The sequence below is a fragment of the Oncorhynchus keta genome, chromosome 26 (genome assembly GCF_023373465.1).
Source record: "Oncorhynchus keta strain PuntledgeMale-10-30-2019 chromosome 26, Oket_V2, whole genome shotgun sequence".
NCBI classification, from domain to species: Eukaryota; Metazoa; Chordata; class Actinopteri; order Salmoniformes; family Salmonidae; genus Oncorhynchus; species Oncorhynchus keta.
In genome coordinates this window covers 37,221,154-37,248,412 of record NC_068446.1, presented here as the reverse complement: position 1 = coordinate 37,248,412, position 27,259 = coordinate 37,221,154, and the positions used below count along the sequence as shown (strand labels likewise).

Genomic DNA, 27,259 nt, shown 5'->3' with positions numbered 1-27,259 from the left:
TCTCTCTCTCTCCCTTTCTTCCCGTCTCTCTCCCTACACTCTCTCTCCCTTTCTCCCTGTCTCTCTCCCTACTCTCTCTCTCCCTTTCTCCCCGTCTCTCTCCCTACTCTCTCTCTCCCTTTCTCCCTGTCTCTCTCCCTACTCTCTCTCTCCCTTTCTCCCTGTCTCTTTCCCCTCTCTTTCTCTCTCTCTACCTATTTCCCCCCTCTCTCTCCCTTTCTCCCTGTCTCTATCCCTCTCTTTCTCTCTCTCTACCTATTTTCTCCCCCCCCACCGCTCTCTCTCTCTACCTATCCCCCCTCCCCCTCTCTCTCTCTCTACCTATTCCCACCCTCTCTCTACCTATTCCCCCTCTCTCTCTACCTATCCCCCCCTCTCTACCTATTCCCCCTCTCTCTACCTATTCCCCCTCTCTCTCTACCTATCCCCCCCTCTCTCTCTACCTATTCCCCCCCTCTCTCTCTACCTATTCCCCCCCTCTCTCTCTACCTATCCCACCCCCCCTCTCTCGACCTATCCCCCGCCCCCCTCTCTCTGGTCAGGGACCTCCAGCAGTTGGAGGATAGTACCCAGCTCCCTCTCCTGTCCCACTTCTCAGAGACAGTGGAGGGCCTCACCACCATCCGGGCATTCAGGTAAAGATTTTCTAAACAACATCCATTTTGATCTGGACCAGCGAGGCGGTTATGTGTTTCTCCACTTACACATATCACTCTGTGATTGTCTCTCCTCCAGGTACGAGTCCAGGTTCAGACAGAGGTTATTGGAGTATACTGATGCCAACAACATCGCATCTCTTTTCCTCACAGCAGCCAATCGCTGGCTAGAGGTCCGCATGGTAATGAGGTCTACTCTATAATGCATTCTGCTCTACTAAACTCTTGTCTGTGTGCTGTATCTAAGGCATGGTCTACTCTACTAAACTCTTGTCTGTGTGGTGTATCTAAGGCATGGTCTGCTCTACTAAACTCTTGTCTGTGTGGTGTATCTAAGGCATGGTCTGCTCTACTAAACTCTTGTCTGTGTGCTGTATCTAAGGCATGGTCTACTCTACTAAACTCTTGTCTGTGTGGTGTATCTAAGGCATGGTCTGCTCTACTAAACTCTTGTCTGTGTGGTGTATTTAAGGTATGGTTCGTGTTGATTAAGTTATTACGACTGCTCTCATTCTATTGGGTGACTGCTCCCTCTATGGGAACTTTAAATATGACAGGATTTATACTGAGCGTTTTTTTGTATTTCTATTGGACTATGTAGTTTTAACTGTTTGTTTTCTCTCCAAACGTGTACAGGTTTGTGTGTGGTGACTATGTATACTGTTCCCCTATAGGAGTATGTAGGAGCCTGTGTTGTTCTGATAGCAGCCGTGGCCTCCATCAGCAACTCTCTGTACAACCACCTCTCCACTGGCCTGGTGGGACTCGGACTCACCTACGCACTCATGGTGAGGACCGCTCTGGGGTGTGTGTGTGTGTGTGTGTGTGTGTGTGTGTGTGTGTGTGTGTGTGTGTGTGTGTGTGTGTGTGTGTGTGTGTGTGTGTGTGTGTGTGTGTCTAAGGTCAAAGATCTAATGTAGTCACACATTTCTCGATGAAAGTCTGAGGCTGAGTTGCTGCGGCCAAATGGCACATTGTGTTTCTTCTCCAGGAAGAGTCTGGATCTGATCTCCCCGACGTCTTACAGAATGGAACACATTCTGACCGTTCTGATTGGTCCCAGAAACCGATGGGGTTGTGGGCCAAAGCCGGCCTACATGATGACGTCATCAACTTTGCCACTCTTATTGGTTAGATTTGTTAGAGAAGATCCAATCGCTGATGAATTTGAAATCCGCACAAAGGATTTCTAGGATGTCAGTTTCAAACTGAATTTACTGAACAATCAATAGAGCAGCTGAATTCAGGACGAGTCGTCAGGTTGAGGCTCTAAACCAATCAAACCTCCTCCTTCCTGTTACACTACCTGTCTGTGTCTCTGTCCCAGGTATCCAACTACCTGAACTGGATGGTGCGGAACCTGGCAGACATGGAGGTTCAGCTGGGTTCAGTCAAGAGGATCAACGGCCTGCTGAAGACTGAGCCTGAGAACTACGAGGGACTGATGGGTTAGTACAGTCTAACCTTAGTACAGTACTACCTCTTAGCTCCAGGCCTAAGTCTAACCTTAGTACAGTACTACCGCTTAGCTCCAGGCCTAAGTCTAACCTTAGTACAGTACTACCTCTTAGCTCCAGGCCTAAGTCTAACCTTAGTACAGTACTACCTCTTAGCTCCAGGCCTAAGTCTAACCTTAGTACAGTACTACCGCTTAGCTCCAGGCCTAAGTCTAACCTTAGTACAGTACTACCTCTTAGCTCCAGGCCTAAGTCTAACCTTAGTACAGTACTACCTCTTAGCTCCAGACCTAAGTCTAACCTTAGTACAGTACTACCTCTTAGCTCCAGGCCTAAGTCTAACCTTAGTACAGTACTACCTCTTAGCTCCAGGCCTAAGTCTAACCTTAGTACAGTACTACCTCTTAGCTCCAGACCTAAGTCTAACCTTAGTACAGTACTACCTCTTAGCTCCAGGCCTAAGTCTAACCTTAGTACAGTACTACCTCTTAGCTCCAGACCTAAGTCTAACCTTAGTACAGTACTACCTCTTAGCTCCAGGCCTAAGTCTAACCTTAGTACAGTACTACCTCTTAGCTCCAGGCCTAAGTCTAACCTTAGTACAGTACTACCTCTTAGCTCAATTTAACACAGCCCTAACCTTAGTACAGTACTACCTCTTAGCTCCAGACCTAAGTCTAACCTTAGTACAGTACTACCTCTTAGCTCCAGACCTAAGTCTAACCCTAGTACAGTACTACCTCTTAGCTCAACTTAACACAACCCTAACCTTAGTACAGTACTACCTCTTAGCTCCAGACCTAAGTCTAACCTTAGTACAGTACTACCTCTTAGCTCCAGGCCTAAGTCTAACCCTAGTACAGTACTACCTCTTAGCTCAACTTAACACAACCCTAACCTTAGGCCTGGAGCTAAGAGGGAGTACTGTACTAAGGTTAGACTTAGGCCTGGAGCTAAGAGGTAGTACTGTACTAAGGTTAGACTTAGGCCTGGAGCTAAGCGGTAGTACTGTACTAAGGTTAGACTTAGGCCTGGAGCTAAGAGGTAGTACTGTACTAAGTCTAACCTTAGTACAGTACTACCTCTTAGCTCAACTTAACACAGCCCTAACCTTAACCAAAAATACAAACCTAAACCTAGCCAAAACCCTAACCCTAGCCACAAAAACAACCCCAACCCTAAACCTAGCCAAAACCCTAACCCTAGCCACTATCACAACCCCAACCCTAACCCTAGCCAAAACCCTAACCCTAGCCACAAACACAACCCCAACCCTAACCCTAACCAAAACCCTAACCCTAGCCACAAACACAACCCCAACCCTAAACCTAGCCAAAACCCTAACCCTAGCCACAAACACAACCCCAACCCTAACCCTAGCCACAAACACAACCCCAACCCTAACCCTAGCCAAACAAACACAACCCAACTAGCCAAAAACCCTAACCCTAGCCACAAACACAACCCCAACCCTAAACCTAGCCAAAACCCTAACCCTAGCCCAAACACAACCCAAAACCCTAACCCTAGCCACAAACACAACCCCAACCCTAACCCTAGCCAAAACCCTAAACCTAGCCACAAAAACAACCCCAACCCTAACCCTAGCCAAAACCATAACCCTAGCCACAAACACAACCCCAACCCTAACCCTAGCCACAAACACAACCCCAACCCTAACCCTAGCCACAAACACAACCCCAACCCTAAACCTAGCCAAAACCCTAACCCTAGCCACAAACACAACCCCAACCCTAACCCTAGCCACAAACACAACCCCAACCCTAACCCTAGCCAAAACCCTAACCCTAGCCACAAACACAACCCCAACCCTAACCCTAGCCACAAACACAACCCCAACCCTAACCCTAGCCACAAACACAACCCCAACCCTAACCCTAGCCAAAACCCTAACCCTAGCCACAAACACAACCCCAACCCTAACCCTAGCCAAAACCCTAACCCTAGCCACAAACACAACCCCAACCCTAACCCTAGCCACAAACACAACCCCAACCCTAACCCTAGCCACAAACACAACCCCAACCCTAACCCTAGCCAAAACCATAACCCTAGCCACAAACACAACCCCAACCCTAACCCTAGCCACAAACACAACCCCAACCCTAACCCTAGCCAAAACCATAACCCTAGCCACAAACACAACCCCAACCCTAACCCTAGCCACAAACACAACCCCAACCCTAACCCTAGCTCCAGCCCAAACCGGGTAGTTCTGGCTCAATTTAACCTCTGCCTATGTCTCGGGAACACTAGGATGGTTCCAATCCTGAGTAATGAAGTTAAAGCTGGAATCCTTAGTGGTGACAAAGCCACATCCGCCAACATAGAAGTTACTGCAAACAACAAACACCGTTTTTCCCCCTCTGACATCATCGCACGCTTGATAGAAGAACACAATATGTACTGCAATGTTTTTAACATGCACAACGCACACAACTGCACAACGCTCCTCAGCTCAGCAACAAAAACAATAATGGTGGCCAGCGGCGCTGTTTCCACCTACCACGGATTCTTTAAGGCTTATTCCCAACCTGGCTTGAAACGTGTGAAGGAACGTGGAACATCCCAGTATTACTTGTCGCCACAGTGCAGTTCTCTCTATTCCAATTTTTCCCCCTCTCACCCGTCTCGCCCTCTCTCTGTCCATCTCACCCGTCTCTCCCTCTCTCTGTCAGTCTCACCCGTCTTTCCCTCTCTCTGTCCATCTCACCCGTCTCTCCCTCTCTCTGTCCGTCTCACCTGTCTCTCCCTCTCCCTGTCCGTCTCACCCGTCTCTCCCTCTCTCTGTCCGTCTCACCCGTCTCTCCCTCTCCCTGTCCATCTCACCTGTCTCTCCCTCTCTCTGTCCGTCTCACCCGTCTCTCCCTCTCTCTGTCCGTCTCACCCGTCTCTCACTCTCTCTGTCTGTCTCACCCGTCTCTCCCTCTCTCTGTCCATCTCACCTGTCTCTCCCTCTCCCTGTCCGTCTCACCTGTCTCTCCCTCTCTCTGTCCATCTCACCCGTCTCTCCCTCTCCCTGTCCGTCTCACCCATCTCTCACTCTCCCTGTCCGTCTCACCCATCTCTCCCTCTCACTGTCCGTCTCACCTGTCTCTCACTCTCCCTGTCCGTCTCACCTGTCTCTCCGTCTCTCTGTCCGTTTCACCTGTCTCTCCCTCTCCCTGTCCATCTCACCTGTCTCTCCCTCTCTCTGTCCGTCTCACCTGTCTCTCCCTCTCCCTGTCCGTCTAACCCGTCTCTCCCTGTCCATCTCACCTGTCTCTCCCTCTCACTGTCCGTCTCACCTGTCTCTCCCTCTCTCTGTCCGTTTCACCTGTCTCTCCCTCTCTCTGTCCGTCTCACCTGTCTCTCCCTCTCACTGTCCGTCTCACCTGTCTCTCACTGTCCGTCTCACCTGTCTCTCCCTCTCTCTGTCCGTTTCACCTGTCTCTCCCTCTCCCTGTCCGTCTCACCCGTCTCGCCCTCTCTCTGTCCATCTCACCTGTCTCTCCCTCTCTCTGTCCTTCTCACCTGTCTCTCCCTCTCTCTGTCTGTCTCACCTGTCTCTCCCTCTCTCTGTCCGTCTCACCTGTCTCTCCCTCTCTCTGTCCGTCTCACCTGACTCTCCCTCTCTCTGTCCATCTCACCTGTCTCTCCCTCTCTCTGTCCGTCTCTCCCTCTCTCTGTCCGTCTCACCTGTCTCTCCCTCTCCCTGTCTGTCTCATCTGTCTCTCCCTCTCCCTGTCCGTCTCACCTGTCTCTCCCTCTCTCTGTCCGTCTCACCTGTCTCTCCCTCTCTCTGTCCGTCTCACCTGTCTCTCCCTCTCTCGGTCTGTCTCACCTGTCTCTCCCCCTCTCTGTCTGTCTCACCTGTCTCTCCCCCTCTCTGTCTGTCTCACCTGTCTCTCCCCCTCTCTGTCTGTCTCACCTGTCTCTCCCTCTCTCTGTCCAGCTCACCTGTCTCTCCCTCTCTCTGTCTGTCTCACCTGTCTCTCCCCCTCTCTGTCTGTCTCACCTGACTCTCCCTCTCTCTGTCTGTCTCACCTGACTCTCCCTCTCTCTGTCTGTCTCACCTGTCTCTCCCTCTCTCTGTCCGTCTCAAGTGTCTCTCCCTCTCTCTGTCCGTCTCACCTGTCTCTCCCTCTCTCTGTCCGTCTCACCTGACTCTCCCTCTCTCTGTCCGTCTCACCTGTCTCTCCCTCTCTCTGTCCGTCTCACCTGTCTCTCCCTCTCTCTGTCCAACTCACCTGTCTCTCCCTCTCCCTGCCCGTCTCACCTGTCTCTCCCTCTCTCTGTCCGTCTCACCTGTCTCTCCCTCTCCCTGCCCGTCTAACCTGTCTCTCTCTGTCCGTCTCTCCCTCTCTCTGTCTGTCTCACCTGTCTCTCACTCTCCCTGTCTATCTCACCTGTCTCTCCTTCTCTCTGTTCATTTCACCTGTCTCTCAGTCTCTCCCTCTCTCTGTCCATCTCACCTGTCTCTCCCCCTCTCTGTCCGTCTCACCTGTCTCTCCCTCTATCTGTCCGTTTCACCTGTCTCTCCCTCTCTCTGTCTGTCTCACCTGTCTCTCCCTCTCTCTGTCCGTTTCACCTGTCTCTCCCTCTCTCTGTCCGTTTCACCTGTCTCTCCCTCTATCTGTCTGTTTCACCTGTCTCTCCCTCTCTCTGTCCGTTTCACCTGTCTCTCCGTCTCTCTCTGTCCGTCTCTCCCTCTCTCTGTCCGTTTCACCTGTCTCTCCCTCTCTCTGTCCGTTTCACCTGTCTCTCCGTCTCTCTCTGTCCGTCTCTCCCTCTCTCTGTCCGTCTCACCTGTCTCTCCCTCTCTCTGTCCGTCTCACCTCTCTCTCCGTCTCTCTCTGTCCGTCTCTCCCTCTCTCTGTCCGTCTCACCTGTCTCTCCCTCTCTCTGTCTGTCTCACCTGTCTCTCCCTCTCTCTGTCTGTCTCACCTGTCTCTCCCTCTCTCTGTCCGTCTCTCCCTCTCTCTGTCCGTCTCACCTGTATCTCCCTCTCTCTGTCTGTCTCACCTGTCTCTCCCTCTCTCTGTCAGTCTCACCTGTCTCTCCCTCTCCCTGTCCATCTCGCCCGTCTCTCCCTCTCCCTGCCCGTCACACCTGTCTCTCCCTCTCTCTGTCCTTCTCACCTGTCTCTCCGTCTCTCTCTGTCCGTCTCACCTGTCTCTCCGTCTCTCTCTGTCCGTCTCACCTGTCTCTCCCTCTCTCTGTCCGTCTCACCTGTCTCTCCCCCTCTCTGTCCGTCTCACCTGTCTCTCCCCCTCTCTGTCCGTCTCACCTGTCTCTCCCTCTCTCTGTCCGTTTCACCTGTCTCTCCGTCTCTCTCTGTCCGTCTCACCTGTCTCTCCCTCTCTCTGTCCGTCTCACCTGTCTCTCCCCCTCTCTGTCCGTCTCACCTGTCTCTCCCTCTCTCTGTCCGTCTCACCGGTCTCTCCCTCTCCCTGCCCGTCTCACCTGTCTCTCCGTCTCTCTCTGTCCGTCTCTCCCTCTCTCTGTCTGTCTCACCTGTCTCTCACTCTCCCTGTCTATCTCACCTGTCTCTCCCTCTCTCTGTCCATCTCACCTGTCTCTCCCTCTCCCTGTCCGTCTCATCTGTCTCTCCCTCTCTCTGTCCGTCTCACCTGTCTCTCCCTCTCCCTGTCCGTCTCACCTGTCTCTCCCTCTCTCTGTCCGTCTCACCTGTCTCTCCCTCTCTCTGTCCGTCTCACCTGTCTCTCCCTCTCCCTGTCTGTCTCATCTGTCTCTCCCTCTCATTGCCTCCGTCTAGCTGCATCTCAGGTGCCGGATGGCTGGCCACGGCAAGGAGAGATTCAGATCCAGAACCTGAGTGTGCGTTACGACACCACCCTGAAACCTGTCCTCAAACATGTCAACGCACACATCAGCCCTGGACAGAAGGTAACATACAGTCACACAGAATGAATGGGGGAGTGAGAGAAAAAAATAAAATTAAGGGAATTAACTGTAGCTAATGAAAGACAGCGTAGAGCAGTTTTGTGCAGTGATAGTGATGATGATGATGATGACGGTGAGTATGATGACGATGATGATGAAGATGATGTGCCATCAAACAAACTGTCTTCCTGTGGTTTCCAGGTGGGGATCTGTGGTAGGACAGGAAGTGGGAAGTCTTCTTTCTCCTTGGCCTTCTTCCGCATGGTCGACATGTTCGAGGGTAGACACTGCCAACTGTTACTATAACGATACTACAACTAAAGTTTTTATTGGATTTAGGTTTATTAACTGGGTCATTTTAACACAGCTGGTCTTCTCTCCAAACAGGGCGTATCATCATAGATGACATTGACATCGCCAAGCTGCCTCTGCAGACTCTGAGGTCTAGGTTCTCCATCATCCTCCAGGACCCCATCTTATTCAGCGGAACCATCCGGTAAGAGAACCCCCACACTACGGTTTCATCAAGATCAGTGTATTTCTCCTGGTTCTGGAGGAGCAACAGTGTCTTCAGCATGGCCAGCACCATTACCCATGATTCCATCAATCAACTCATCAGCACCATTACCCATGATGCCATCAATCAACTCATCAGCACCATTACCCATGATTCCATCAATCAACTCATCAGCACCATTACCCATGATGCCATCAATCAACTCATCAGCACCATTACCCATGATGCCATCAATCAACTCATCAGCACCATTACCCATGATGCCATCAATCAACTCATCAGCACCATTACCCATGATGCCATCAATCAACTCATCAGCACCATTACCCATGATGCCATCAATCAACTCATCAGCACCATTACCCATGATGCCATCAATCAACTCATCAGCACCATTACCCATGATGCTATCAATCAACTCATCAGCACCAATACCCATGATGCCATCAATCAACTCATCAGCACCATTACCCATGATGCCATCAATCAACTCATCAGCACCATTACCCATGATGCCATCAATCAACTCATCAGCACCATTAACCATGATTCCATCAATCAACTCATCAGCACCATTACACATGAATCCATCAATCAACTCATCAGCAAAACCTGTATTAGCTGATTCAGGAGTTCTAGGGCTGGGCTGGCACGAAAGCCTGTAGTACCAAGAGTGAAGAACATTGAGACAGCATACAGGAAGTTAAGCCAAAAGTATTGAGAGTAATGTTGTACTCCCAGCAGCAGCCACGCCACACTGCCGAGTGTGAGTTGTTTTACGAGGGGAAAAGAGAGACAGGCGCTACTTGTAACTGTGTCAGTTGGCCGACTGTTGAAACTTGTGAGAGTTTAAACACAGAGAGTGTCATCTTAGGAGGTGTCTGATAACCAGACGCATCTCTGGAAAAACTCAACACTAGTCATTTCTTTTTGGAGCGCTCCAAAGCATTATCATGTTGTAGATGCACTGAGAACAAGCCCAACAGAAACAGAAAACAGAAATAGAAAAGTAATATAAGAAAGAATACTATGAATAGAGGATGAAACAATAGAAAACGTCCTGGCGAGAACAGTAAATAATGCATACTCCTTTCACACAGTACATGGGTGGGATTTGAAGTAGTAGGTTAGCCTGTATCAAATCCTACTGGTATAGGTTAATAAAATGTACTACTGGTCCAGTCCTATGACCCTGTGGTAAGGAGTGTGCTTGTGTGTGTGTGTGTGTGTTAGTTATACACTATATACTTTATATTATTAGATTAGATTATTCTAGATGCTTTTTATAATGGAGATCAAGTTGATAAATTGCCTGGCTGGGCTGATGAGACAGTGGATTGCACAGATGGAACGGAGTAAATAGGCATCATAACGCCATAGATTTAGCCGGTGGTAACTTGTGGAATAGACACCGGCTGGAATACGGTTTTAACCAATCAACATTCAGGATTAGACCCACCTGGTGTATAAACTGGATTGTGTTGGTGCTTCAACACCTGCATTGCTTGCTGTTTGGGGTTTTAGGCTGGGTTTCTGTACAGCACTTTGAGATATCAGCTGATGTACGAAGGGCTATATAAATACATTTGATTTGATATTAGATTGTTCTACTGGCCCAGTCCTATGACCCTGTTGTAAGGTGTGTGTATATGTGTTTGTGTGTGTTTGTTTGTCAGGTTTAACCTGGACCCAGAGATGAAGGCTACAGACGATATGCTGTGGGAGGCTCTGGAGATCGCTCAGCTCAAACCTGTAGTCAAGACTTTACCAGGAGGACTGGGTAAGGAGTGTGTGTGTGTGCGTTCATTCTCTGAAGTTCAAGCTTGTTTAGCTTGGTGGAATTATTTGTATTTATTTTATTATGCATACCACCCTGCATCCCACTGCTGGCTGGCTTCTGAAGCTAAACAGGGTTGGTCCTGGTCAGTCCCTGGATGGGAGTGCATCCCATGAAGCTCAGGGTTGGTCCTGGTCAGTCCCTGGATTCATCCCACTGCTGGCTGGTTGAAGCTAAACAGGGTTGGTCCTGGTCAGTCCCTGGATGGGAGACCACCCTGCATCCCACTGCTGGCTGTAAACAGGGTTGGTCCTTATTTTATTATGTCCCTGGATGGGAGACCACCCTGCATCCCACTGCTGGCTGGCTTCTGAAGCTAAACAGGGTTGGTCCTGGTCAGTCCCTGGATGGGAGACCACCCTGCATCCCACTGCTGGCTGGCTTCTGAAGCTAAACAGGGTTGGTCCTGGTCAGTCCCTGGATGGGAGACCACCCTGCATCCCACTGCTGGCTGGCTTCTGAAGCTAAACAGGGTTGGTCCTGGTCAGTCCCTGGATGGGAGACCACCCTGCATCCCACTGCTGGCTGGCTTCTGAAGCTAAACAGGGTTGGTCCTGGTCAGTCCCTGGATGGGAGACCACCCTGCATCCCACTGCTGGCTTGCTTCCCTGAACTGCTGGCTGGCTTCTGAAGCTAAGCAGGGTTGGTCCTGGTCGGCATCCCACTGCTGGCTGGCTTCTGAAGCTAAGCAGGGTTGGTCCTGGTTAGTCCCTGGATGGGAGACCACCCTGCATCCTACTGCTGGTCCCTGGATGGGAGACCACCCTGCATCCCACTGCTGGCTGGCTTCTGAAGCTAAACAGGGTTGGTCCTGGTCAGTCCCTGGATGGGAGACCAGATGCTGCTGGAAGTGTTGTTGGAGGGCCAGTAGGAGGCACTCTTTCCTCTGGTCTAAAAAACAGAAAAAAATAAAAATTTAACTAGGCAAGTCAGTTAAGAACAAATGTTTATTTACAATGACGGCCTCCTGCGGGGACGGTGGCTGGGATTCAAAATAAACATACATTTAAAATATAGGACAAAACACATCACAACAAGAGAGACAACACTATATAAAGAGACACCTAAGGCAACAACATAGCATGGAAGCAGCACAACATGACAACATAGTAGCAGCACAACATGGTAGCAGCACAACATAGTAGCAGCACAACATGGTAGCAGCACAACATGGTAGCAGCACAACATGGTAGCAGCACAACATGGTAGCAGCACAACATGGTAGCAGCACAACATGGTAGCAGCACAACATGGTAGCAGCACAACATGGTAGCAGCACAAAACAGGGTACAAACATTATTGGGCACAGACAACAGCACAAAGGGTAAGAAGGTAGAGACAACAATACATCACATAAAGCAACCACAACTGTCAGTAAGAGTGACCATGATTGAGTCTTTGAATGAAGGGACTGAGATAAAAATGTTCAGTTTCAGTGTTTGTTGCAGCTCGTTCCAGTCGCTCGCTGCAGGGAGCTGAAAAGATGTGACCCAGGCATGTGTGTGCTTTGGGGACCTTTAACAGAATGTGACTGGCAGAACGGGTGTTGTATGTGGAGGATGAGGGCTGCAGTAGATATCTCAGACAGGGGGGAGTGAGGCCTAACAGGGTTGTATAAATAAGCATCAATCAATTCTACATCGACCGAGGATGAAGGGTCACCATTATGTAGAATTATGTTGAATATAATAAACTACATTCATCAACCAGACTTTAATGTTTTGTGAATAAATGCAACAGGCCCTGTGCATCTCTGGAGGATCTAGTCAAGGTAGGGAGCCTTACGTCACCTCTCAGTATCAACATGTCTTTCTATCACTAGAATCAACATCTGTCTATCTTGCACCATTATACAATTATTCAGAGTCTAGGTACAAATAGCTAATCCTGGCAACCAGTGAGGTTGAGTCAAGTAGACCAGGGATGTCAAGAAGGAACACAAGCATGTACTATGTGTAGTGAAAATAACTACCAATAAACCTACCAATGTTTGAACGTATAGTCAATCAAATAATTACTGTTAAACAAGGAATGCATCTACTCAATTCAACTAATAGGATTTATTAGTCATGAAATAATTAACACTCAAACAATTAGTGTACATGAAATACATGACAGAATAGCCAGAGTAAATGACTACCAACTAAATAAGACTTCAAGTGGTTCCACGTCTTCAATTCAGAATAGTCGAAGAGAAAACAATTATACCAAATTCTAACAGGAAGTCACGCCCAACCTGAACGAACATGTCTTAGCACTTTGCTAGTGAAAACACAAAAGGCAAGAACAGATGCATTCTTGGATCTAATCATCACAATTCTTATCTAAATGACAGGCGTGCACCCGTGTGTCGTCCCTCTTTGAACTGACCGCCGTCCGGCAGACAGAATAACCCTGTAACAATAGCACTTACAGTACAATAAGATGGCGCCGTACTGGCTGGTTACCATTTTGAAAGCTCCAACCTAACTTTGCTATTTTGTACTTTATTTTCCCAAAATGTATCCTCTATTATTTATTACAATCGACAAGTACTTTTGAACATCAGATTGGCAGTTACCTCAATTCCAGCTTCAACTTATCTGCCCTGGTCTCGACTTACAGTATATACACCCCATGGCTATTCAACTCAATGGATTCTCCATTCACCGGGCAGACAGGACAGTGGAGTCAGGGAAATCGAGGGGGGGAGGGGTTTGCCTCTTCATCAACAGGTGTACTGATTCGAGCAGTGCAAGTGTCGACCCATTGTTCACCCGTCTTGGAATACCTGATGGTCAAATGCCGACCCTTCCACCTCCCGAGGGAGTTTTCAGCCGTTATCATGACTGTTGTAGACATTCCACTTCAGGATAAGAAAAATAACAAGCTGGTACTTAACAAACTGTATGAGGCTATAAACAAGCAGGAAAACGTACATCCAAAAGCTGGTTCTGGTTGCTGGCAATTTTAATTCCACATCATTAATGACACGCGATACTCAATATCCATCAACACGTCTCCCTCGCCACTAGCGGCGATAAAGTCCTAGACCACAGTTTTTCTACCCACAAGCAATTATACAAGACCCTCCCTCGTCCGCCATTCAGCAAATCAGAACATGACTCCATACCCCTGCTTCCTGTTTACAAGCAGAAGCTCAAACAGGAATTACCCTTGACTTGCTCCATTGAGAAATGGTCTCCAGAATCAGAGATTATCCTAGAGGACTGCTTTACTAGCGCTGATTAGAATATGTTTCAGGACTCTGTCGATAACATTGACAAGCTAACCACCTCCATCTTTATTAGCTTAATTAGGAAATGCAACGACAACGTTGTCCGCACATTGAGGGTTCACTTCTTTCCCAATGAAAAGCCCTGGATTAACACGGAGGTTGGCGCTAAACTAAAGGACAGGGATAATGCACACAGGGCTATCACAGACAACCCTGAGGCTACGGCTGAGGACAGGAGCAAGTACAACAAGTCAAAAGGACAAGAAGGTAGAATCCTATTACGCAGGCTTCACTGACCGCCGCACGAGGCTGGGGCTACAGTCCATTACAGATGAAAAAGATCTGCCCAACGATGCCTCTCTACCAGACGAACACAATTCCTTTTATGCTTTGACCAACATCGTGCCGAGTGTGAGATCCGAGGGGACGTGAGTAAAGTCTTTAATCAGGTCAATACCTGCAAGGGTGCGGGACTCCGTATTCCAGGGCCGTTCTCAGAGCATGCGCAGAACAGCTGCCAGGTATATTCAAAGTCATTTTCAGTCGCTTCTTGGCCCAGTTGTTAGGCAGAGCAACACAGGGGAACCCAAGAGCAGACAGATGAGGAAACAGGGATGAATGAGCCAAAGTATTTATTGTTACACAGAGAGATATGTTGTGCAGATCTGGGGAAGCTCAAATGAGTTGCAGAAAAACCAGATGGGGAGAATGAGGTCGTAAGGACAGAGTGGTAACTGCAATGAGAGGATAAACGGTGTCAGGCAGGGAAACAGGCACAGCAGAGTAACAGGATCTTGAATAATCATAAATGGCTAGAATCATAAACTGACTGAGCAGAGATTAGGATCTGGCAGAGTGGAATTGGCAGGACTGAGTATTTGTAGAGGTCTTGATTATGGAACGAGTTGCAGCTGGTAGGGATCTGCTCTGACTCCAGCACACCTGTCTCCAACCACACAATCACAGAGAGAGGGAGAGAGAGAGTGTACAGGGGGAGTAATTGCAGGTCAAGAGGACACCAGATGAACACCAGAGGGCGTAGCAGGAGCAGAAGTGACACCAGTCTGTAATCCTCACATGTTTTAAGGTGACCACCATCATCCCTGTTCCCAAGGTGGGGCTCCACATTTATACTGACTCAACACACAGCCACTCATATACAATCATGATATACATTGCTGCTACTCTGTTTATTATATATCCTGATACCTAGTCACCTTAACATTATACATATCTACCTCTATCACTCCACATTGTCAATATGGACTGACACTATGTAGCTTTCTTATTTATCATGTTTTTCTTATTTTTATATCTTGTGTGTTTCTGTTCTATCTTGTCATTTTTAGTTCTACATTGTTATTGATTACTGCATTACTGCAAGTTTTAATGTCACAGGTACAGTTGAAGTCCATACACTTAGGTTGGAGTCATGTAAACACAAATGTCTTGTTAACAAACTATAGTATTGGCAAGTAGGTTAGGACATCTACTTTGTGCATGACAAGTCATTTTTCCAACAATTGTTTACAGACAGATTATTTCACTTATAATTCACTGTATCACAATTCCAGTCGGTCAGAAGTTTACATACACTAAGGCGACTGTGCCTTTAAACAGCTTGGTAAATTCCAGAAAATTATGTCATGGCTTTAGAAGCTTCTGATAGGCTAATTGACATAATTTGAGTCAATTGGAGGTGTACATGTGGATATATTTCAAGGCCTACCTTCAAACTCAGTGCCTCGTTGCTTGACATCATGGGAAAATCAAAAGAAATCAGCCAAGACCCCAGAAAAATAATTGTAGACCTCCACAAGTCTGGTTCATCCTTGGGAGCAATTTCCAAATACCTGAAGGTACCACGTTCATCTGTACAACCAATAGTACGCAAGTATAAACTCCATGGGACCACGCAGCCGTCATACCGCTCAGGAAGGAGAAACGTTCTGTCTCCTAGAGATGAACATACTTTGGTGTAAAAAGTGCAAATCAACCCCAGAACAACAGCAAAGGACCCTGTGAAGATGAGGAATCAGGTACAAAAGTATCTATATCCACAGTAAAACGAGTCCTATATCGACAAAACCTGAAAGGCTGCTCAGCAAGGAAGAAGCCACTGCTCAAAAACCGCCATAAAAAGCCAGACTACGGTTTGCAACTGCACATGGGGACAAAGATTGTTCTTTTTGGAGAAATGTTTTCTGGTCTGATGAAACAAAAATATAACTGTTTGGCCATAATGATCATTGTTATGTTTGGAGGAAAAAGGGATGCTTGCAAGGCGAAGAACACCATCCCAACTGTGAAGCACAGGGGTGGCAGCATCATGTTCTGGGGGTGCTTTGCTGCAGGAGGGACTGGTGCACTTCACAAAATAGATGGCAACATGAGAAAGGAAAATTATGTGGCTATATTGAAGCAACTTCTCAAGACATCAGTCAGGAAGTTAAAGCAAATGGGTCTTCCAAATGGACAATGACCCAAAGCACACTTCCAAAGTTGTGGTAAAATGGCTTATTATGGACAACAAAGCACTGACCTGATTCCTATAGAACATTTGTGGGCAGAACTGAAAAAGCGTGTGTGAGCAAGGAGGCCGTCAAACCTGATTCAGCTCTGTCAGGAGGAATGGGCCAAAATTTACCCAAATTATTGTGGGAAGCTTGTGGAAGGCTATCCGAAACGTTTGACCCAAGTTAAGCAATTTAAAGGCAATGCTACCAAATACTAATTGAGTGTATATTAACTTCTGACGCACTGGGAATGTGATGAAAGTAATAAAAGCTGAAATAAGTAATTCTCTCTACTATTATTCTGACATTTCACATTCTTAAAATAAAGTGGTGATCCTAACTGACCTAAGGCAGGGAATTTTTACTAGGATTAAATGTCAGGAATTGTGAAAAACTGAGTTTAAATGTAGTTGGCTAAGGTGTATGTAAACTTCCGACTTCAACTATACAAGTTCAATTGAATGCAGCACCCGCTCTGACTTGACCCCAGATGAACCTTACTGAGAGATGGAGTGGGTTTGAGAGCAGTGGTGACCTGACCAATCTCTCATCCTCTCATACATTGCCTGATCAGTTGGAACATGTGGCATTTAGCTCTAGGCTTTATAGCCGTCCTGACATCATAGTCTACTATCTCTAGCCTTGAGAGTAGTGTTAGGACAGTTAGTTCTAGCCTTTAGAGTAGTGTTAGGACAGTTAGTTCTAGCCTTTAGAGTAGACTCTGTGTTAGGACAGTTCGTTCTAGCCTTGAGAGTAGTGTTAGGACAGTTAGTTCTAGCCTTTAGAGTAGTCTCTGCGTTAGGACAGTTAGTTCTAGCCTTGAGAGTAGACTCTGTGTTAGGACAGTTAGTTCTAGCCTTGAGAGTAGACTCTGTGTTAGGACAGTGAGCTTTAGCCTTTAGAGTAGACTCTGTGTTAGGACAGTTAGTTCTAGCCTTGAGTGTAGACTCTGTGTTAGGACAGTTAGTTCTAGCCTTTAGAGTAGACTGTGTGTTAGGACAGTTAGCTCTAGCCTTGAGAGTAGACTCTGTGTTAGGACAGTTAGTTCTAGCCTTGAGTGTAGACTCTGTGTTAGGACAGTTAGCTCTAGCCTTTAGAGTAGACTCTGTATCGTGGCTGTATGATTTTAGTTAGTGCAACTATCTCTAACCTTTAGACTCTCTATCTCTCTCTCTCTCTCTCTCTCTCTCTCTCTCTCTCTCTCTCTCTCTCTCTCTCTCTGTCTGTCTGTGTGATCTAGCGGAATAATGGCTGCAGGAAATTCTCACACGATGTACTCCAGTTATGACTGAGAAAAAGTGTATGCGTGGGCTTTTGAGTGGTGGCTATACACACTGGACAGTGACAGAGAGATGTATTACTCAGGCCTACAGTTTCTGCTGGTATTCATTCCAGCTAAATGTTGGATTAGATGTTGATCAATGATCAGCCAGTTAAAAGGAGGTCAATTCACTTGACTGAGTTGACAAATCCATATTCATGGGGTCAAGCACAAGTTTAACAACATTTATGTGATGTTACGTCATTGTAATAGAAATCTCAGGCTAATGATAGGTAAGGTGTAGTACAGTAGCGTCAGTTCGGTATTATAAAACAATGTGAATGTGATGATATTTGTTGTGTTTCAGACGCCATGGTGACGGAGGGAGGGGAGAACTTCAGCCAGGGCCAGAGACAGCTCTTCTGTCTGGCCAGAGCCTTCGTCAGGAAGTCTAGCATCCTCATCATGGATGAAGCCACAGCCTCTATAGACATGGCCACGGTGAGCCAGAAGTGTGTGTGGAGAAGGTGTAGGATGATGGTTAAAAGGAGGTGTAGGATGATGGTTAAAAGGAGGAGAAGGATGATGGTTAAAAGGAGGAGAGGGGGAGGTGTGGGATGATGGTTAAAAGGAGGAGAAGGATGATGGTTAAAAGGAGGAGAAGGATGATGGTTAAAAGGAGGAGAAGGATGATGGTTAAAAGGAGGAGAGGGGGAGGTGTCGGATGATGGTTAAAAGGAGGAGAAGGATGATGGTTAAAAGGAGGAGAGGGGGAGGTGTCGGATGATGGTTAAAAGGAGGTGTCGGATGATGGTTAAAAGGAGGAGAAGGATGATGGTTAAAAGGAGGAGAAGGATGATGGTTAAAAGGAGGAGAGGGGGAGGTGTCGGATGATGGTTAAAAGGAGGAGAAGGATGATGGTTAAAAGGAGGAGAAGGATGATGGTTAAAAGGAGGAGAGGGGGAGGTGTCGGATGATGGTTAAAAGGAGGAGAGGGGGAGGTGTCGGATGATGGTTAAAAGGAGGAGAAGGATGATGGTTAAAAGGAGGAGAGGGGGAGGTGTCGGATGATGGTTAAAAGGAGGTGTCGGATGATGGTTAAAAGGAGGAGAGGGGGAGGTGTAGGATGATGGCTAAAAGGAGGAGAAGGGGAGGTGTAGGATGATGGTTAAAAGGAGGAGAGGGGGAGGTGTACGATGATGGCTAAAAGGAGGAGAGGGGGAGGTGTAGGATGATGGCTAAAAGGAGGAGAGGGGGGGGTGTAGGATGATGGCTAAAAGGAGGAGAGGATTTAAAAGAGGATAACGTCATTATTCTATAGATGGATGGGGACAATAGAAGTATATTGAAAGGGGGAAGGAGGAGAAGAGAGGCCTAGGGCAACAGTGGGAGTGGGAGTGAATTAATGGGTGCTTGCTAAATAGGTTAATTTCACCCCTGCACACACACATGCACGTGCACACATACACACACACTCAGACACACACACATGCACGTGCACACATACACACACACTCAGACACACACATGCACGTGCACACATACACACACACTCAGACACACACACATGCACGTGCACACATACACACACACTCAGACACACACGTTCACATGCACATTCACACACAGTCACACTTTAAGGACCTGTCACAACAAGGGACTGCACTGCCTCCCAGTAACACAGGAGTAACTCTGAGTAAATGGAGCATATCTTCAACAGCGTACTACAGGTCTCCAGAGTGATTGGATAGAATTCAGGAGTCAGGAGAAGTGATGCTTTGGTTTGACATAAAGGTTGAGGTGTGGGGAAATTCTGGTAACTAGAGAATCCTTGCATTGATAGTGAGTTTCGATCTTTGAATATTCCAATTATCATTTCTCTGTAGATGGTATTCAGACATACCCAATGAGGATGCATAGTGGCCTTTGCAGGCGTGGTTCTCTTGCGTGCGCTTAATACATTTTAGGTCGTTGAAATAGACATTTTAAATGGTTATGGACGTATATTGTATATTTATTCAATTGTTTAAGCCAGTCAGTTAAGAACAAACTCTTATTTTCAATGAGAGCCTAGGAACAGTGGGTTAACTGCCTGTTCAGGGGCATAAAGACAGATTTGTACCTTGTCAGCTCGGGGATTTGAACTTGCAACCGGTTACTAGTCCAACGCTCTAACCACTAGGCTACCCTGCCGCCCCATGAAATATTGGGAGGTGAGAACATTTTACAATAGGGGTTGAACAGAAGTCTATGTAGTAGCCCTATAAATCTACCCTAATAATCCTCTAATCAAGGAACTGTGATGACAACGGTCCAGTCATTGTGAGCCATGCACGTGTGGTCTGCGTTCCATAATGATTCCAATAGGCTACATGTCCCAAATGATTGCACAACTTGTAGTACGTTAGCCTAATATGATCCACTATTGCTAGCCATCCTCAGGAACAAGCTCACCAACGTGACGGAGGCAAGAAAGGTAAACTAACAATGGAATGGAATGATGCAAAATGAAAGGCCACTAAAGCTAACGTGACAGTTAAAAATGTTTGTGGGTAAAACTGAGGGTGACTACCGATAGTTGCTAATATTTAACAAGATGCAAATTGCAACAAAAAATATATATTTTGTGAAAAGTCTTGGCATATAATTAAAACATTCAATGAATCGTAAATCAACTCGGTAGGTTTGGCACTATACTGTCATTTGTGCATGGCTACAGAAGCCAATAGCTTGGGTCTCCACATTTAATCTCTGCAAGTTATAAGACCAGCATTTCATAAACGTCACTGTGGAAAAGGTGACATGTTGATATGCTTCAGTGTGCTGCCATATGACTGGTTTCACATTTGTCTCCAGCGATTATAAGGTAAAATAATGTAGATCAAAGACAATTGTCATTTATTTTTCCAATCCCCTTATCCAAACGGCTTACTCATTTACCTAGCTCTTATCAATAGCTCTTATGAAGTTGTTAATTACAGTGCATGGAGAATAATGTTATTTATATTGGAACATAGAAAGTAGATGTTGTTCCACTTGGAACCGACAGGTTGCTCGACCTTATTCATTGTTTCATCGTGCGTAAAGGTGAATGATGAGGGAATTAAGTCAAGATCAGAATACGGCTTGTCTGTAGACACACCTGTATTTCTTTGATCTCCACCCCTAATGAATAGCGGGTAAATAGCATGCTATTCAAATGCTAAAGTTCAAGATCAGAATACATTTAAAGAGAAAAGTGCATAAAAAGTGAATTACGTTTCATTCACACGTGCCTAATTTGGGTCAAGACTCCCCCCATAGTGAAGGCACAAACTATTTTACTATTTTACTTTTTTTAAGTACAGTGGACTTGCCATTTTTCCTATTTTGTTGCATTACAACCTGTAATTAAATGGATTTATATTTGGATTGAAAGTAATAGACATACACAAACTGTCCAAATTGGTGAAGTGAAATGAAAAAAATAACTTGTTTCAAAAAATGTTTAAAAAAATTTAACTGAAAAGTGGTGCGTGCATATGTATTCACCCTCTTTGCTATGAATCCCCTAAATAAGATCTGGTACAACCAATGATCTTCAGAAGTCACATAATTAGTTAAATAAAGTCCACCTGTGTCCAATCTAAGTGTCACATGATCTGTCACATGATCTCAGTGTATATATACACCTGTTCTGAAAGGCCCCAGTGTCTGCAACACCACTAAGCAAGGGGCACCACCAAGCAAGCACCACCATGAAGACCAAGGAGCTCTCCAAACAGGTCAGGGACAAAGTTGTGGAGAAGTACAGATCAAGGTTGGGTTATAAAAAAATATCTGAAACTTTGAACATCCCACGGAGCACTGTTAAATCCATTTTTTTTAAATGGAAAGAATATGACACCAAAACAAACCTGCCAAGAGATGGACACCCACCAAAACTCACAGACCAGGCAAGGAGAGCATTAATCAGAGAGGCAACACAGAGACCAAAGATAACCCTGAAGGAGCTGCAAAGCTCCACAATGGAGATTGGAGTATCTTTATGGAAGAGTGGCCAGAAAAAAAGCCATTGCGTGAAGAAAAAAATAAGCAAACACATTTGGTGTTCGACAAAAGGCATGTGGGAGACTCCCTAAACATATGGAAGGAGGTTTTCTGATCCGATGAGACAAAAATGTAGCTTTTTGGCCATCAAGGAAAACATTATGTCTGGCGCAAACCCAACACCTCTCATCACCCCGAGAAATCATCCCCACAATGAAGCATGGTGAAGGCAGCATCATGCTGTGGGGAGGTTTGTCATCGGCAGGGACTAGGAAACTGGTCAGAATTGAAGGAATGATGGATGGTGCTAAATACAGGGAAATTCTTGAGGGAAACCAGTTTCAGCCTTCCAGAGATTTGAGACCGGGACGGAGGTTCACCTTCCAGCAGGACAATGACCCTAAGCAGACTGCTAAAGAAACACTCAAGTGGTTTAAGGGGAACATTTAAATGTCTTGGAATGGCCTAGTCAAAGCCCAGACCTCAATCCAAATGAGAATCTGTGGTATGACTTAAAGATTGCTTTACACCAGCGGAACCCATCCAACTTGAAGGAGTTGGAGCAGTTTTGACTTGAGGAATGGACAAAAATCCCAGTGGCTGGATGTGCCAAGCTTATAGAGACATACCCCAAGAGACTTACAGCTGTAATTGCTGCAAAAGGTGGGCCTACAAAGTATTGACTTTGGGGGGGTGAATAGATATGCACGCTCAAGTTTTCAATTTTTTTGGTCTTATTTCTTGTTTGTTTCACAATAAAATATTTTTCATCTTCAAAGTGGAAGGCATGTTGTGTAAATCAAATGATACAAACCCCCCCCAAAATGTATTTTAATTTCAGGTTGTAAGGCAACAAAATAGGAAAAATGCCAAAGGGGGGTGAATACTTTCGCAAGCCACTGTATAAAAACATCATGTTACTATAGGCTCATCTTCTGCCTTTGTCTTGTGACTGTATTGTGCCTACAGGAGAGCATCCTGCAGAAGGTGGTGATGACTGCCTTCGCTGACAGAACAGTGGTTACCATAGCAGTAAGTATCTCTGTTGGAAGGTCCCCAGTTCTGTCTCACCGATATGAAAGCCTATACATCCTGACATGTACTGACTTATGATATATTGAGCGTCAGTAGCTCTTCTGCTATGACCTTAATGCACATGGTGGCAAGGTTGTATCATAGAAATAGAAATAGAATCTGAATTGGTAGCGCAGGAGGGCCCAACTCTAGTCCTGTGGAGGGCCACCGTCCTGCTGGTTTGGGATTTTCTATTGGACTACATTCTGTGGGAGCAAACATGCTTTTTATGCACTTGGAAATTAGAATAACAAGAGTCAAAAATGACTACCAGGCTGGCATGGTGGTTTCCCATGGGGAAGTGGGATGGAGAGAGGACCATAGGAGACCGCTTACTCATTGGGGCTCCCGAGTGGCGCAGCGGTCTAAGGCACTGCATCTCAGTGCTTGAGGTGTCGCTATAGACACCCAGGTTCGATTCCAGGCTGTATCACAACCGGCAGTGATTGGGAGTCCCATAGGGCGGCACACAATTGGCCCAGCGTCGTCCGGGTTTGGCCGTCATTATAAATAAGAATTTGTTCTTAATTTACTTGCCCAGTTAAATTAAGGTTACATTTAATAAAAGGAAGGTAGATAAGTAGGGCAGATCCCTGAAAGATCACTGAAATGTATCTGTAGTAGGTCTATGGTGGTCATGTATAGCATGTACAGTATATTTGTAATCTATGTAACCCCGAATGTCAGAACACTGAAGTTGTTCCATGTTTCTTTCTCTCTGACCTAATGTTTCTTTCTCTCTGTCCTTAGCATCGTGTCCACACCATCCTGAATGCAGACCTGGTGATAGTGATGAAGAGAGGGATCATTCTAGAATACGACAGACCCCAGGCACTGCTGGAGAAAGAGGACAGTGTCTTTGCAGCATTCGTCAAGGCGGACAAGTGACCCATGAGGAAGAGGGAGGAAATTCAAAGCGCATTTGAAGAGCTTATTTCCAAAATGCTTTATCCACCAATTTTTAACATTTGTGCTTTTTCATCAGAAATGTTTGCGTATGTGTATATTCATGTGTGTGTAAAATATTACTATTCTTAGATTTTTTATTCATAGATTTTAGATGTGTAAGAAAATGAGTTTTTTCTAAATGCTATATATTCATTGTTTAGTTGGAATGTAATGTTGGTATCCTGTATATTTGACTGTGATATGTGGTGGTCTCACCTAGATATCTTAAGATGAATGCACTTACTGTAAGTCGCTCTGGATAAGAGCATCTACCAAAAGTAAATGTTTTACATACAGATCTGATATTACTGTATTGACTTTTTAAAATATTTATGTCACACATTTATAATTTGTACATTTCTTACATTTGACTGTGTAGGCGGATATATATATATATACATACATACATACAGTGGGGCAAAAGGGTATTTAGTCAGCCACCAATTGTGCAAGTTCATCCACTTAAAAAGATGAGAGGCCTGTAATTTTCATCATAGGTACACTTCAACTATGACAGACAAAATGAGAAGAAAAAAAATCCAGAAATCACATTGTAGGATTTTTAATGAATTTGCAAATTATGGTGGAAAACAAGTATTTGATCAATAACAAAAGTTTATCTCAATACTTTGTTATATACCCTTTGTTGGCAATGACAGAGGTTAAACGTTTTCTGTAAGTCTTCACAAGATTTTCACACACTGTTGCTGGTATTTTGGCCTATTCCTTCATGCAGATCTCCTCTAGAGCAGTGATGTTTTGCGGCTGTTGCTGGGCAACACAGACTTTCAACTCCCTCCAAAGATGTTCTATGGGGTTGAGATCTGGAGACTGGCTCGGCCACTCCAGGATCTTGAAATGCTTCTTACGAAGCCACTCCTTCGTTGCCCGGGCGGTGTGTTTGGGATCATTGTCATGCTGAAAGACCCAGCCACGTTTCATCTTCAATGCCCTTGCTGATGGAAGGAGGTTTTCACTCAAAATCTCACGATACATGGCCCCATTTATTCTTTCCTTTACACGTATCAGTTGTCCTGGTCCCTTTGCAGAAAAACAGCCACAAAGCATGATGTTCCCACCCCCATGCTTCACAGTAGGTATGGTGTTCTTTGGATGCAACTCAGCATTCTTTGTCCTCCAAACACGACGAGTTGAGTTTTTACCAAAAAGTTATATTTTGGTTTCATCTGACCATATGACATTCTCCCAATCTTCTTCTGGATCATCCAAATGCTCTCTAGCAAACTTCAGACGGGCCTGGACATGTACTGACTTAAGCAGGGGGACACGTCTGGCACTGCAGGATTTGAGTCCCTGGCGGCATAGTGTGTTACTGATGGTAGGCTTTGTTACTTTGGTCCCAGCTCTCTGCAGGTCATTCACTAGGTCCCCCTGTGTGGTTCTGGGATTTTTGCTCACCGTTCTTGTGATCATTTTGACCCCACGGGGTGAGATCTTGCGTGGAGCCCCAGATCGAAGGAGATTATCAGTGGTCTTGTATGTCTTCCATTTCCTAATAATTGCTCCCACAGTTGATTTCTTCAAACCAAGCTGCTTACCTATTGCAGATTCAGTCTTCCCAGCCTGGTGCAGGTCAACAATTTTGTTTCTGGTGTCCTTTGACAGCTCTTTGGTCTTGGCCATAGTGGAGTTTGGAGTGTGACTGTTTGAGGTTGTGGACAGGTGTCTTTTATACTGATAACACGTTCAATTAATACAGGTAACGAGTGGAGGACAGAGGAGCCTCTTAAAGAAGAAGTTACAGGTCTGCGAGAGCCAGAAATCTTGCTTGTTTGTAGGTGATCAAATACTTATTTTTCCACAATAATTTGCAAATAAATTCATTAAAAATCCTACAATATGATTTTCTGGAGATTTTTAAAAGTAATTTTGTCAGTCATAGTTGAAGTGAACCTATGATGAAAATTACAGGCCTCTCATCTTTTTAAGTGGGAGAACTTGCACAATTGGTGGCTGACTAAATACATTTTTGCCCCGCTGTATATAAGGAATTTGGCTAAAAAAAGACATGATTATTTGTCTCTCTGAAATGAAACCATCAAGTGATAGATTTTAAACAAATACATGCCTGTCACTGAAAAACCCCATGACATGATTAGATTGGTGAGTGTTTTCACTATCTCTTTCAGAAGTTCTTTAATCAAGAAAAGCTCATTTATCAACATTTCTGAAAATGGATATATAGCAATTTAGAATGAAACTCTTTACTTGTACCATGGGCTGTATATTATTATTATATTTTTGTACATAAAATGTTAATTATATGTTAATAAAAAACATAATCATTGCACAGCAGTTTTGCCTACAGTTTATTGACAGGAAGGTAGTTTTGTGTGACCTCACAATGTACAAAGCCAAGCAAGTCAGCTGTGGAAGGCTGGGTTAGAATGACACTTCAACGGACTCTGGGCTGTGATCTAGAAATAGTCAATACTATCTAGCTGAAGCAGCTCCCAGACAGACAAAAGTCCCAGGAACAGTGTGTCTTTTTGGAGTTTAGGGTGAGATTAGGGTTCATGTAAGCGTTGGACTTGAGGTTAAGGGCTGTGAAACATGTGACACCAGGGTATCACAGTGCCAGTGCCTGCAATGTGAAAGTGACTGCTGCAAGCAAGGTTTATATTGGACGTGTTTATGGGAATGCCAAAGTTAATATTAACATTTATGGAGTCCCCTGGTTTGTTATGGGGGCCACAGCACCCATGGACATTCTGGAAATGTGAACCCAGTTCAGGATGGGTTTTGTGTATCGTGACTGAGAAAGTTACACAAGGGATGTCAGAAACAAATATTTAGGACCTGAATCATAGCCTTGAAAAACAGCATGAGAGGGATTCAGATTCCATGTGTATGTAATGGGCCTTCTCCAGGGTTGCTGGACAATGGTCCACAAACACCAACACAGTCGTGACAACATCTCTTCCCCCTCAGGAGGCTGAAAAGATTTGGTATGGTCCCTCAGATCCTCAAAAAGTTCTACAGATTCACCATTGAGAGCATCTTGACTGGCTGCATCACAGCTTGATACTGCAACTGTTTGGCATCCGACCCCAAGGCGCTATAGAGGGTAGTGCATAGGACCCAGTACATCACTGGGGCCAAACTGCCTGCGATCGGGGACATCTACAGCAGGCGGTGTCAGAAGATGGCCCTAAAGAATGGTCAGACTCCAGCCACCCAAGTCATGGACTGTTCTCTCTGCTACCGCACGGCAAGCAGTACCGATGCACCAATTCTACAACCAACATGACCCTGAACAGCTTCTACCCCCAAGCCATAACATGGCTACAACATTGTTTAAATAGTTAACCAAATAGCTACGCTGACTATGTGCATTGACCCTTTTTTCACTAACCGTTTTGATGCATCACATACGCTGCTGTTAGTTTATCATTTTGTCACGTTATTCCTAGTTACATGTACATATCTAGCTCAATTACCTGTCACGGTCGTCGTAAGAAGCGGACCAAAGCGCAGCGTGGTGTGAATGCATCATTTAATAGATGATAAAAAACACGAAGTAAACTGTACAAAAACAATAAACGAGCGTGAAGCTGTCATAAGAACTGTGCTGACACAAGCCACTAACATAGACAATCACCCACAAACAAACAGTGAAACCCAGGCTACCTAAGTATGATTCTCAATCAGAGACAACTAATGACACCTGCCTCTGGTTGAGAACCATACCAGGCCGAAACATACAAATCCCCAAATCATAGAAAAACAAACATAGACTGCCCACCCCAACTCACGCCCTGACCATACTAAATGACAAAACAAAGGAAATAAAGGTCAGAACGTGACATTACCTCGTAA

At 45.7% G+C, this 27,259-nt stretch overlaps 1 protein-coding gene across 2 annotated transcripts in view; it reads left to right on the top strand.

Moving 5' to 3' along the window:
• Positions 1-23,825, top strand: part of LOC118358785 (ATP-binding cassette sub-family C member 8-like) — a 149,041-nt gene extending 125,216 nt beyond the window's left edge. For both annotated transcript variants that reach the window (XM_052480696.1, XM_052480695.1), the window contains exons 29-39: positions 543-635; positions 736-838; positions 1,331-1,444; positions 1,984-2,104; positions 7,893-8,023; positions 8,222-8,300; positions 8,408-8,516; positions 10,214-10,317; positions 17,736-17,869; positions 22,367-22,429; positions 23,222-23,825. In XM_052480696.1, coding sequence (XP_052336656.1) covers positions 543-635; positions 736-838; positions 1,331-1,444; positions 1,984-2,104; positions 7,893-8,023; positions 8,222-8,300; positions 8,408-8,516; positions 10,214-10,317; positions 17,736-17,869; positions 22,367-22,429; positions 23,222-23,359 — 1,189 coding nt within the window. In that variant the 3' untranslated portion in view covers positions 23,360-23,825. The remainder of the gene's footprint in view (positions 1-542; positions 636-735; positions 839-1,330; positions 1,445-1,983; positions 2,105-7,892; positions 8,024-8,221; positions 8,301-8,407; positions 8,517-10,213; positions 10,318-17,735; positions 17,870-22,366; positions 22,430-23,221) is intronic.
• Positions 23,826-27,259: the final 3,434 nt, after the last annotated feature.